Source organism: Corvus brachyrhynchos, unplaced genomic scaffold (assembly GCF_000691975.1).
Source record: "Corvus brachyrhynchos isolate BGI_N302 unplaced genomic scaffold, ASM69197v1 scaffold89, whole genome shotgun sequence".
Lineage (NCBI taxonomy): Eukaryota > Metazoa > Chordata > Aves > Passeriformes > Corvidae > Corvus > Corvus brachyrhynchos.
The window spans coordinates 3,757,464-3,771,136 of NW_008246063.1; the positions used below are offsets into that span (position 1 = coordinate 3,757,464).

General features: G+C 43.0%; 1 protein-coding gene across 1 annotated transcript in view; it reads left to right on the top strand.

Moving 5' to 3' along the window:
* Positions 1–13,673, top strand: part of KCNK9 (potassium two pore domain channel subfamily K member 9) — a gene marked incomplete at its 5' end in the record, with an annotated part of 109,443 nt that continues 95,770 nt past the window's right edge. Inside the window, one exon of the mRNA XM_008643091.2 lies at positions 1–214. Coding sequence (XP_008641313.1) covers positions 1–214 — 214 coding nt within the window. The remainder of the gene's footprint in view (positions 215–13,673) is intronic.

Here is a 13,673-nt window from a genome sequence, read left to right on the forward strand (position 1 = left end):
GCCGTCTTTGATGCCCTGGAGTCCGACAACGAGATGCGGGAGGAGGAGAAACTCAAAGCCGAGGAGATCCGGCTCAAGGGAAAGTACAACATCACCAGCGAGGACTACCGGCAGCTGGAGTTGGTGATCATGCAGTCCGAGCCGCACCGCGCTGGAGTCCAGTGGAAATTCGCCGGCTCCTTCTACTTCGCCATCACGGTCATCACGACCATCGGTGAGTGACTCCCCTCGGGGAGGACCTGTGGGGTCAGGGCCGGGGCTGGGGAAAGAGCTTCCCGGGCTGGAAGAAAGGGAGAGGGGCAGGGAGGCTGTGGCATGCAAAGGTGTCTGTGCTGGATGAGATTTTTTGCTTCCCTCCCGTGTTATGTAATTTAATGCTCTTCCTTGGCACTTGTTGGACTTGACAGTGTCCCGCACCACTTCTCCTGGAGATGGATCCTCTGTCTCTTGTGTGGGACTGGAGAAGAGTGGGGCTGGTCTGGCTAGGGGCATTGGCACTGGCCAGGTGGCTACCACGGTGCTGTGGCTTGGATGGTGAGGAAGAGGAGGAAGAGGCAGGGTGACACTCCTGGGGTTCCCCTCAGGAGGAAGGCCCTGTTGTCACATTCCTTTTCCACCTTAAGAGACATGGGGAAAACTTAGGCAAAAGGCAGCTGGAGGAGAATGAAAATGATGAGGGCATGGGAACTGGATCAGCTGGGAAAGCCCTTAATGTAGCCAGGCATGGACAGACCTGCTTTTGTAAACTTTGTTTTGGTGTTGGCAGTGGCTGTGGTGGTGGTTCCCACAGCCGTGGTCAAACCCTGGGCATTACCAGTGTGTTCCTGGAGTTTTTATTGCAGCTGGAGTGTCTGATGTGATAACAGGTCACAGTCTGCATTTCCCCTTTGTGGGCACATGGTCTGACAGGCAAAACGATGCCTGCTGTCACATTCATGCTGCCCAGCTTCCCAGATGTGCCGCTTCCCACAACGGTCAAGGGACAGTCAGTGGACACAGCCACGGGCTGTCATTTTGTACTTTGCTGCTTCCCGCAGCTAAAGCTGAGCCTTTTTCACAAAGTTTGCTTCTCTGCCATAAAAATAAATACCACAGTGATTAGAGGCTGCGGAGTACACACAGAACTGCGCTACAACTCTGGCTTTGGCTGGATGAGCACGTTTGCTCGTGCTGGTTTTGTGTTCTTTAAGGTGGGTTTACTAAGGCAGTAGATAATGTTCTTCTCCCAGAACTTCTGGATGTTACCCCCTAACATCTGTGGAGATCTGTAAAGACCCCTCTAACTCAGTAGCTGTTTGATAGTGGCTGCGTTATATGGAACAGGACACGAAAGAAGCGCTCTTATTAATACAGAAGGACTTGGTCTTTTTGCCATTTAGGGATTATTACAAGAAATTTTCACACTGCCACCTGAGATACTGAGTGTTCAGCAGAACATGCTGTCCACTGCCCTTTGAGAAGTGTCTACTTATGTTTGTGTTTGACTATATTCTACCTGGGGCAGTAAAAAATTTCCTTTGAAAGACCATCTGACAGTATAAAGTGTATTTGCCCTTACAAAGATAAGATTTTTCAGGGTTAATTTCCTCTTCCTTTCTGTTATTGGATACATTGCTACAAATGCATATATTAACAGGTTATGGAATATAAAGTAGAATGCTACTTTGGGTGATGATTTGTATTTCCCGCTGTTCGTTACGATGTCAGAACTCTCCTTCCTACTTTGACCACTGAGTCTCCATCAGCCTGTCTCTTGCCACTTATTTGTGCTAAATGAATATCTCTCTGTCATGCTCCTCTGTGTTACAACAAACCTTCCACACACACGTCTGTGTACTCACAGTGCCCTGTACTCCTGCCTGGGAGCTGCCTGCAATACTTGCTGCGTTCTTAAGCTCAGTTGGTGACAGGTAGAAAAGGCTGTTTGTACAGTAGTTTGCTGTTTTGCTGGTGTTTTACCTGGAAACAAGTACAACTTGCTTGGGAAGTTGTAACATTTTCTCCTTCAGAGGGCTGGGATTTGTTTAGCAAGCTCGGCATACCTCAGCATGCAGAGGATAGAATGCATTTCTGTAGGCAGAGGCGCTTTCGGAGGTATGAATTGTTTAAATTTAAAAATGTGTGTAGCAACAGGGAACCACTGGGACAAAGAGTGATAATAAAGAATGGTGCAGAAAGACAGACATTCTATAACGAATGTTCATTTGGGAAGCTGTGCTCTGGAGGATATCTGATCCGTCTTTCAAAAGTTTATTAATAGTTGCTCTCTGCATCTTGCCAAATGCACTTCTATTTTTTGTACCATCTCTTCAGTACTAAAGTGGTTTCATGATGTTATCTGATCTACTGCTAGTCTGTAAAAGTAAGCATGGAAGATTTTTCTTTAATTTCTTATTTATCCTAAACTAATTTCTCTCACGTATGGGAAAAAACCTTTCTTGTTTAAGTTATTAGGAAAATAAGGGTTCTTACCTATGTTTTTTTTTGTACAAGGAAGTGATCTAAAATGTTCATATTAATCTTTTGTGCTGGTTCTTTTTTTTCAAATCTGTATGTATGTTCTCATATACATCTGTCTCCCTCTAAAACCTTCTGGACGGACTTCCAGAAGCACATGCATTGGGGTATGCATTGGTGAACGTGCTGTACTCAGAAGGTACTCCTGCAAAAGTGTGTCTTACAAATCATTGCAGGCTGACTTTTAAAAGAGAATTTACAAAGGCCTTGCCTAATCTGGAAGGGTACCTCTATCTCCACAAAACTTCCCTTCAGAGAAAACAGTGATAGGAATTGGCGGACCACAAAGTCAAGCACTATGCATATGGTTGCAGACTAATTTATGTCTAACTTAATTGTACTCCGTGATAGTGCCGTGCTAGCAACATGTCTGGAGCGATTACCTCTTCGCTGTGCTGATTTCAACTACTGTGGCTTTAATTTAATCAAAGGCGTGTATGGTTGGCTGTAGCCCATCAGTAGCCGGGAAGAGGCTGTTGCTTCTCTGCCAGTGCTAGGGGACAGTTGTCCCCAGACCGTAGGACAGGTGCCCCATTGCCCCTGGGATGTGGGGCTGAAGGGACAGCTCTGGTGCTGAAGGGACAACTCTGGCAATTCCCCCAGTCTACAGTGCTGAAAGGACACCTCTGGCAGTGTCCCCAGTCTGTGATGCTGAAAGGACACCTACGGCAGTGTCCGTGGTATCAAGGTGTAAGTCCAGCAGTGTCCCCAGTCTGTGGTGCTGGAGGGACAGGTCCGGCAGTGTTTCCAGTTCATGGTGCTGGAGGGGCAGCTCCGGCCGTGGTCCCTGTTCATGGTGCTGGAGGGACAGCTCCGGCAGGGTTCCCTGTTCATGGTGCTGGAGGGACAGCTCCGGCAGGGTTCCCTGTTCATGGTGCTGGAGGGACAGCTCCGGCAGGGTTCCCTGTTCATGGTGCTGGAGGGACAGCTCCGGCAGGGTTCCCTGTTCATGGTGCTGGAGGGACAGCTCCGGCAGGGTTCCCTGTTCATGGTGCTGGAGGGACAGCTCCGGCAGGGTTCCCTGTTCATGGTGCTGGAGGGACAGCTCCGGCAGGGTTCCCTGTTCATGGTGCTGGAGGGACAGGTCCGGCAGTGTTCCCAGTTCATGGTGCTGGAGGGACAGGTCCGGCAGTGTTCCCTGTTCATGGTGCTGGAGGGGCAGCTCCGGCAGTGGTCCCTCTTCATGGTGCTGGAGGGCCCCCAGTCTGTGGTGCTGGAGGGACGTCTCTGGCAGTGTCCCCAGTCCATGGTGCTGGAGGGGCAGCTCCGGCAGAGCCCCCAGTCTGTGGTGCTGGAGGGACGTCTCTGGCAGTGTCCCCAGTCCGTGGTGCTGGAGGGGCAGCTCCGGCAGAGCCCCCAGTCTGTGGTGCTGGAGGGACAGCTCTGGCAGTGTCCCCAGTCCGTGGTGCTGGAGGGGCAGCTCCGGCAGAGCCCTCAGGCTGTGGTGCTGAAGGTTCGGCTCCCGTCCATCACTGCAGGTCCGGACTCCCCTCCTCGGGCAAGCTCTGCAGCTTGTTGCTTCCCCTGGAACCACATCATTAAAGACGTGTTTGGAAGGGACCATGAAAACCTGAAACTTTCCTGTGTGAGATGAAGTGCTGAGATTCAGTCAAGTCTCTCATGTCCTCTAATCTATGGTATTTGGCTTTTATTGGCAGGTTTTTGGGGGTTGTTGCTCACTTGTCGAGCTGAGTAATAAACAAAAAAGTGAGGGCTTATCAGACAGGTTTCTTATTAACCTGGGGCAAAACATATTTTTCTACTCCCCAGGTGCAATGTTCTTGTTCTTTCTTTCTTTCCTTTTATTTTTTTTTTTTAAACCAACACAACAATGGAAAGGTTGACAACTGCAGGTGCTACAATATTCGATGAGTCTGCTCTTAAAATCACTTAGCAGAAAATCCTCCCTCCCTTTTAGGTGATCAGAAAGAACTAATAAGCTCTTCTTGGCTCTCACCAGGTGCTGAGTTTATTTCAGGATTGTTCTCATTTCGGAGTCAGCTACGATAAATTCCTTACCATTTCCAGTTACACAGTCAAAATGATGAAAAAGAGTGGTTTAATGAGGTTCTTCATCCAGCTATTTATCTTTTACAAGATACACTGTAGAATATGCCACAGAGTTAATCTAAAGGCTCTATACTCTGAATGAAAACACCGACTTCCAAAAATAAAGGGTTATTTCTAGGATTCCTAGTAAGTAAGACCCTTTTCTATAGGTCTATAAGAGTCAATAAACTCTTTCTGTGTAAGCAGGTGTCAACACTGTCAAAATGTGTTATTGGTATGGATATCGCTCTATCATTTAGGCCTTAAAGGGTGATAGTAATACTTGATTTAACACCACTGAGCTCTAGTAAACACTGAATATTTCTGGAGGCTTGTGTAGAATGTAAAGAACTGAAAGCTGTTTGTGTCACTCTAAAATGAACTGAAACAACAAACAGATTGAAGATTGTTATTTATTTATTTTTTCCCAAGAAGTGACTGTAAGGGGAGCAAAATTAAGGCAGTTTGTGCTGTGAATTATGAGTCTCTTTTTCTGGCTTTTAGGCCTTTGTTTTTGGTTTTGAACCTACCACAAGCAGTGACTGAACTATTCAGACAAAATACTTTTTTTAAGAACGCCGTGCAATACCTGTAATGGTGAATGGATCATCCACCTATTGACAGCTGGTTGGCTGCTGAGTAGCCAAACACTCAGGAACTGTCTGCATCCAGATGAGGACATTTCATACTTCTGGCAGATGGTGTCCTGACAGGGAGTTTGAACCTGCATTAATGAACTAAGCAAACACATGCTTAAATCCATTTTGGGGTAGTGGTTGAGTCTCAGTGTTCTTTCTCTGCATCATTTTACCCTTCTGTAAAATGGATGTAAAAACACCAACTTGGTAGTACAGTGATGTCTCTACTTTGGGTTAGAAAAAGACTGAAGTGTTCTCACAAGTGAATTATTTTGTCTGTCTTGCTCCTCCTTTAAGACCAGCCTCTGGTGTTCTGAGTCTGCTCTTGGTTGGATGGTAGTATTTAGAGCCAGTCCATTGAAAAGGTTGGAGTAGGGAATCGTGGCAGATGGACAACCTGCAATTGAAAGAAGAGACAGGAAGAAAACAAGACATGTAAAGGAAGAGATTGAGAATAAAGACACAAATGTTTTGGTCAATTAACTGCTGCATTCATGACTTGCCAGGATCATGAAGGTCATATCTCATACAAAAAAACCAAACAAGCACACAGTAGATTAAGCCAATCAATTATTAATAAACTCAGGCGAAAGCAGAGAGATTTTCTGGTGAGACGAGTGCTTGCCCATACACTGAAGTAACAAATCTCTTCATTCATGCCATCTGAAGCTTTAGTGGAGAATACTGGATGATCAGGACCTGAATATCTGCTGGTGGTATCTCCCAAGCAAGAAAGAGGTGAGCTACAGTGAGCCCCGTGAATATGGACTGTGTGTAGGATTTTGCTCCCCTGCATAACTAAAATAGTCTGCAAGATTGTTTCACACTATATTCAGATTGTATTGTCTGACAAAAATTTTAAAAACCCCACTAAAATAGTGTTCTGCCAACAGAGGAGACTTTGAGGCTACTTTGCTCACATTTGTGGAAAAAGTTCTTGAGTTCTTTAAAACTGTTTTTGCAATGATACCTCACATTCCTGCCGGAGGCACTTTAGCAAAAGCTTTTTAGAAATCACTGATAAGCAAGGAAAAATTAGAACTCAGAATGATGTTGACCTGCATCTTCCCACTGTATGGCTTATTGGCAGTGCAAATGTAATAGTAAGAGTTGGAAAACAATTTTGGGGAAATATTGAGAAACCTCTGGCCGTTGAGCTCTAGGTAGAGGTGTCTGCAGATTTCCTTACTGTAACGACACTGGAGAAATTAGTGTCTTGTAGATTTTTAGGATTTGGTGCTCTTTCACTTCCTCCTAACTATTCATAAGTTCTTTCTTTACCTGAAGCAAGTGAGATTTAGATTAAGCATGAAGAAAACTCTTCCCTGCCATCAGGGTGGTTGTGTGCAGGTAGAGACTGCCTAAGGAGACTGCTTTAAAAAGAGATTAGACAAAAATCTCCCAGGAATGAATAAGCTGTAACTGCTTTTGCCTTTGGGGAGGAAGATGGACTGGCTGACCTCTTGAAGTCTTTATCAGCCTTATGTTCTATGATTTTCTGAATCTTCCTTTTTTTTCCTACTTCTTGAGCCCTAATAGTTCTTGGGTTAACTTGTTTTTCTTGAGGAAAAAACCCAAATATCTTTGAAATTCTATTTTCTCCACTTTATGGTCTTTGCTTATTGATTATTTTTCTAGCCAGTAAACCCATTTATGTACCTTTGCAAGTGTCAGAATAGAAATATCTGTGTTTACCTACCGTCAAGGTTACAAGCTAGAGGTGTTGGTGTTTTGGGAAAGAAGTTAGCTGAAGGAGAAGATGATCCTGCTGATATGAGGATGCCAAGCAGAAATTCACAGGGCAGAACTGGGAAGGTGTTTTTGACTAAATTTTCTCTCAGCAATGGACTTACATCTGCTTCGACTAAAAAGAATAAAAATCCTTTTGCTTTCTCTTGGGACAGCTTCACAACTATGAGGCTTGACCAAAGGAACACTAATGGAGAGCTTGCCTGTTGGACATCATGAGTTTTGGGACAGATGTTGCTGGTCTGGCATGAAGGACAGCTGAGAATGCTGTTGTGTTTCCTCGAATGTCATCTGAACTGAGGTGCTCAGTTCCTTCAGTGCAAGAGCATATTCCCCCATAAATGCTGAAATCCATTCTCGTGGCTTTGAGCTGGAGTTGTACAGCTCTTTATATTCAGAATGCTGTACTGACATTAGGTGATTCATCTTCACAACACCTCTATGTAAAAATTATCCTCAATTTAGAGACAAGAAGAGAAAACAACTTTCTGAAGATTCAGGTTGGGAGCTATTTCTAATTGCCAAACTGCTCACTTCTTTCTCATTCGGACAACATGATATGACTTTATAGCCAGATTAAACAGTGGAGATGAACCAAAGGCAGAGATCCATAAGGAGTTCAAGGTGATACTGGCAAACTCCTGCAGATTAGGTCTTTTGACATGCAGTGATAGCAGAACCTGGAGCTTTATTTCATGAAGGTTCGTATACGATTCTGGCTAATTATCTCTGTTATTACTATGTGTCTTCTGTCAAAGGCCCTTTAGGCTATCAGGTATCCGCTTGTTATGGATTTTACTGAAGATCCTTGGCTGGATATAGTTAAAGGCCACATGAGATACCCCTTCCCCTCTAACAGATGCTGGCAAGGACACTTACTGATGATGCAGAACTAACGAGTCCTTGGTGCCTGTAAGTCGAACTAAGAGGTTACTGTGGACTTGCAACAGATGTTTGCTGTGTGTAGCAGGCCTATTCCCCTCTTTTTGGATAGTTTTGAATGAAGCCATGGGCTGCTTCAGAAATTTCACACATGGACATTGCTGCGATGCAAATTAATTATAATTTGTTATTTTTTCAGGATTATAGTCCATGGAATCTACTGACTTTAGGTAGATTACCAGGTTATTTATCCCCCCCCCCCCCAGGTGTCTGTGACTTGATTAGCTACAACTAACATCGATATTGCTGGTGTTGTAGCTACAGCACTTCCTTTGATTGAAGTGAGAGTGTCTATGGATAAAGGACTGTTCAGTAAAAAAAAAAGCAAAAAACCCCAAAGACAGAAATAAAGGTCTGATCCAAAGTTTATTATAAGTAACAGAGAGAATATTTTGAGTCACAGTAGTTTGGGATCAGGCCATTATTTGATATATTCTGTAGCGAACCAATTAATGGAAAATATCTTCAAAAGCAGTTTTCAGATTTATTTATTTTTAATAATGAAACAAAAAGTTTTGAAGTTAAAGTGTATGCTGATTTTGGCATTTAAACTGATTTGTGTCTTTTTAATTGAAAGTCAAACGCTAAACTACGCATCTACTGCATACCTCAAACTCAAGCAAAGAGAAATCTTGAGGAAGGATGTTGATGTTTTTATTCTATTTTTTTTTTTTTTCTTTCGGTGGTGTGTGGTTCTTTTCTTGTTGTTTGTTTGTTTTCCTTACTTTCATGACTGCCAGACAGTTAAGAACCCCTTCTGATCTATCATCTTCTAATCCACTGAGATGCTTTTTTTTTTCTTAAGTGTAACATGCACTTACTTTTTTTCTGTTTCAGGGGAAGAATCCCTGAAGTTTCTTAGCAGTTTTTTTCTTTTTAAGGAGTTCAATGACTTTTTTTTTAATACCTGGCCAATTGCCACAAGAGGCTTATGCAGTTATCAGTTGGTTAAAGGGTTCAGTATCCTCTTTAACTGCTTTCATTATGGAGGTGATTAGGGCATGCCAGTGAAAGGAATCTCTCTATTAAGGACTCATGTATTTGTTACTTATTAGGATGATTAGGAGGGAGCAGACTGCATTGTCCTTTCAGTTCCCTGCACCAGCAGGAAAAAAGAGCTTCAGAGAAAAGCAGGCAAGTAGTGGGGTTAAAAGGTATCTGATGGGAAGCTGATTGTCTCCTTGCTCTCCCATCAGAGAATAGGACCTTCTCAGGCACAAAAATTTCACAGAGAGCTTGAGGGCACAGATTGATGAATGAAACCTGCTGCAGCTCTCTCTAATTGTGTAGTGCAGGAGATTAGCTCTACGGAAATGCTCATAGACTCCCAATTTAGAGATATTCTTGACATATTGAAGGGAAGATAGAAATAAGAGATCTACTCCCAAGGCAATTGGCAGTGTCAGCAATTTCGGATGCACGCTACCATAAACTCATTTCAGGAGTGTTTTGGGAGCAGATAGAATATTTTATTTCTTCCACCCTCTTTTATTTTGATGTCCTCTGGAGAGGATGTCCTCCTCCTATGTTTAAACCAACACAGGCTATGGGAACTGCGGCAGAAATTAAATGTTGTAACAAACCTGTAACAAACCTAAACCAATTGAGTTTTGATTTGTCACTCTGCTGTATTTCACACCCATATGGAACTTCTCAGGACCAGACACAGTAGGAAAAGGTGTCAAATATTCTTGTTTCAAAGGTCTGTATATCCATTACTTGAACTAATGAAGAGTTGTTGTTAGTTGTTAGTAGTTTGAACTGTTGTGGTGAAACAAGGCTGACTTCACTCAGTGAAAACAGTGTTTGCAGCAGTAATAATCTTTAAAAATCTGCAGTTTGGTGCTTAATTTAACTTTGCTCTGGATACATATAAAATATCGTACTGCAATAAAAGGAGCTCCAGCACTAGGAAGGACATAGAGCCCCGACCATAAGGCTCTGCATGCAGACTGTGTCATGTAAGATACTGCATCAGGAATATTTAAAAACAGTTCATGAAATAAAGATGATTGAACTCCCTGTTACAATCTTGCATCAGAAAAATACCTCATACTTGCAGAGGTGACTTGAAGTCTCAATGCTTGCCCAGAGTTTTTCTGGCCTTTGGGGACTTCTTTGGCTTCCAGAGTAAACCGTGAATTTTAGAAGAGTTCCTTACAGAATAAAGCATATAGTGTTTTCTGCTGAGGACTAGAAACAGTAGAAGGATGCTATTTCAGCATTATTCAGGGTCATCTAGGCTGTCAAAAAAACTGGATTGCCCCAGACTGCCAGAGGAAAAAAACTCTATTTTGGGATGTGGAAGTCTGGAGACCAACATTTGGGTTGTGAAAGTCTCTTCCAACATTTAAAGTTATGAGCCCACCATCACTTTGACATGTCCTCTATAAAAGTTCCTGATACACTGCTTGTTTACTTCTGGACACCAAATATGTATTTTTAAAATTTTTTGGTATTATTTTCAGTATTACTTAGGTGTGTTAGAAATGACATAGGTCTGGTTCTAGGCACTTGATAGTTAAACAGCAACACTGGATCTGTGCCCGCGGAAGCACATGGAAATCCCAGTGATTTGACCTGAACTCTTCAGTTGACCTTTCAACTGATATACTGAGAATTCAGTGATCTTCCAAACTTCTCTACTTTAGAATTTCTCCCCTCTTTTGCTGTTCCATGTGGGAATGAAGATCCAAGAAGAGGAAGGAGGTGGTTTCTATTCAGTCAGTACTGACGCTCTATCAGCTTTTTTGTTCATTTCTGGTATTTTTCTCTGACAGATGAATAAATGATCATCCAGTCTTTTGGCAACAAAAGCTTAAGCTCTTAAAACACATCCTGCCTAGTAGTAAAAGGCCTGTTATTTAAAGGGCACTTTTCAAAACGATTAGTACTTCAGTAGCAATGTGTTTGCCTTAATGAGTGCACTCTGGCAGCCAGAGGAAACAGCATAAGCTGATACCTAGAGATGTAGGCTGACATAGGCAAATTAGCAGTGCTACAAGTCAGTTACCAAATGTACTGCACATCCAAGAGGTTTATTTTAATGAGTGAAAAGTGCTGGGTATGATTCAGAACGGCTTAATTTTTGTTTTCTTCTGAAATATCCACCTCCTTTTGTATTTTCATTCAGAAGGCCTCGTACCACTCCTCTACTTGTGATAGTTTGTGCTGTATGGGTTGCATTCAGGTCTGGTTTGACTTGCTGAACTGGCACCAGAGACAATTTTTCATAAAGTTTCAGACTTGCTTCATTGGTGTTGCTGATGTTTGAAGTCTGTTCTTGTGATGTAGGTAGGTCAGCTGCTGGGCTTTTGATATAACATAGATTTCTTTTTAAAGGTTTCAGCAGGTTTTTCCTTTCCCAAGATGGATAACAGTGAAGGCTGTTGGTATTGAAGAAGAAGAGGCACGGGATGCAAGCTCTGAGTATCCAGCAATAGGTGTCATGATGGAAGTTGCTGGCTCTTGAGCATTTGTGGTGCTGACTTGGATAACTAGCTGGAACCTGACTGCAGGTTAGGTGATAAGGAGTTAAAAACTATTTCCATGGTCTTTTTGACAAGAATCCAGCCTGTGGAGCATTTCAAACCTGATCAAAACAGCAGGTCTGTTCCTGAAGACCTTGAGTGTGGCGCAGTGAATAAGGAAAGGTGTTAAACAACAGCAAGGAAGTGTTAGAGTGGCCACAGAGAAAAAACCCTTTCTAGCAGTGATACTTGTGAAACACTGAAATGCACTGCCTGCAGGAGGCATGAGCTCTTCGTTGCTACGTCTTGCAGAACAGGATGGACAAGCATCTGCCAGGAATGACCTATGCATTCTGTCCTGCCTTACGGCAAGGTACGGACTGGCCTTCTCGTCCTGTATTTTTAATGGCTCCCTAAACACACAGGCTGTTTGAAGTTTGTTTTGGATCTTGCTTGGATCTATGTAAATTTATCATGTCTTTTTTTTTTTTTTCTGAAGGTTTGTGCTTCCCTTGAGGGATTATCAGTGCACCCTACAATTCTGTCTCCAGCTGAATATCTGGAAAAGAATCAAACCTCTTCTCTAGGCAGCAACTGTTTGGTGTTAGCAGTGTCACCAGCTTTTTATGGCTGCTGTTTGAACAGCTCTACCAGTGGCTGTTGCAGGGAAAAACAAACATGCTACCTATCTTTAAAAAAGGAACAGGAGAGAACGTGGGCAGTTAATGCTCAGTCAACCTAAATTTGATGTTTAGAAAGATATTTGACCAAGCTGTTAATCAGCATGAAAGTACCTAGGGGATAACAAGGGACAAGCTGGAACAAACCCAAATTTTTCCTGAGTAACTCACGCTGGACTTGTCTGGGTTGTTTTTATTCCAGCAGATAGCTGATAGAGGGGGAAGCAGTAGGTTATGACATTTTTTACATATGTGGCATGATAATAGCATTGAGTTCTTGTAATTGCAGTAGAAAAATCTAGACTGGATTGAACTGCAAGATGGGTGCAAAGTGTGGATGGCACACGCCATGGACCAGAGGTTGGACAGTGGCTGGGCTTACCACATGTGTGAAAAACACATACACTGTGCAGATGTAAATGGGGCAGAAAATACAGATTCACAGATCTGCTCAATTTACCGCCAGATAATTTCACAATAGGATAGAAAAAATGCAGAAATATTTATCACTGGTTTTCTGTCAAACTGGATGGACATAGCATATGCAGTCATACAGGGGTCTGTCCTGTGGCTGGTACTATTCAAGTTTCCCATTAATGGCTTGTCTGATAGAACAGAGAGTACACACATTTATTGTGAGGGGTGGCTAGCACTGTGAGGGCAGGAGCAGAATACAAAACGATTCTGTTAAACTGGAGAAATGGTCTGGAATCAATATGATGAAATTCAATAAAGTCGAGTGCACAGAATTACATTGAAGAAGAAAATATCAAAGATACAGATTTAAAAAATTATATAAACTGACTAGGTGCAAGTACTACAACATCATGCTGATAAAGTGGTAAGGCTTCAGCCTGGAAACTGGGTGCAGTTTTGGGCACACAGAGATTTGAGAAAGGATGAGAAAAAGTAAAATGCTGAAAGAAAATTTAACCTGTATTCGGTGTGAAGTAGGCAGAGATTGTTTACCCTATATGAAATACACGAAGGAGGGGAACAATAACAGCTTCAAACATGGGAAAGATTGTTGTAAAGAGGACATTGATAAGTTTTTTCTGCATATATACCCAAGGTTTGCTTTTCAGCACTGCAGATGCAGGTTTATCATCAGCTGTGAAAACAGCTGTAACATGACCTGTAAGGAACCTTCAGAGTGTCAGCAGTGGGATATTTGTTTGAAGTGGTTAAACAGTTGTCCAAATACATGGGTTTGGTTTACTTCAGCCTGCCTCAGGTCTGAATGGGCTTGGTTACCCATTGAGGCCCCTCCAGTCATGTGTTCCTAGGTGGCTGGGAGCTGCTCTACAGGAGCTGCCTGGTCAGTTGAGTAACCCTAAGTGATGGACTGAGGATCTGAGCATCCTGCAACAGGTCAAATGGTTTATTGAGGTTTCTCCCAGCCCTCAGCTTCTGGGATTATGCACTCAATGGATGTTTCTAAATGCTATGCTGAATGTACAGCAACATTTGCTGTCTGACAGTGGACTTTGTGATGGTCAAGGCTCTGAACTTGCCTTCAGGAGAGCTGTTCTTCTAGAACAGGCATCAATATGCATCTTGCAACCCCTGCTCACTTGGCATTTTGGGTTGCACATTCTCTCATGCTGAAACAAAGAGGTTCTTCCTCT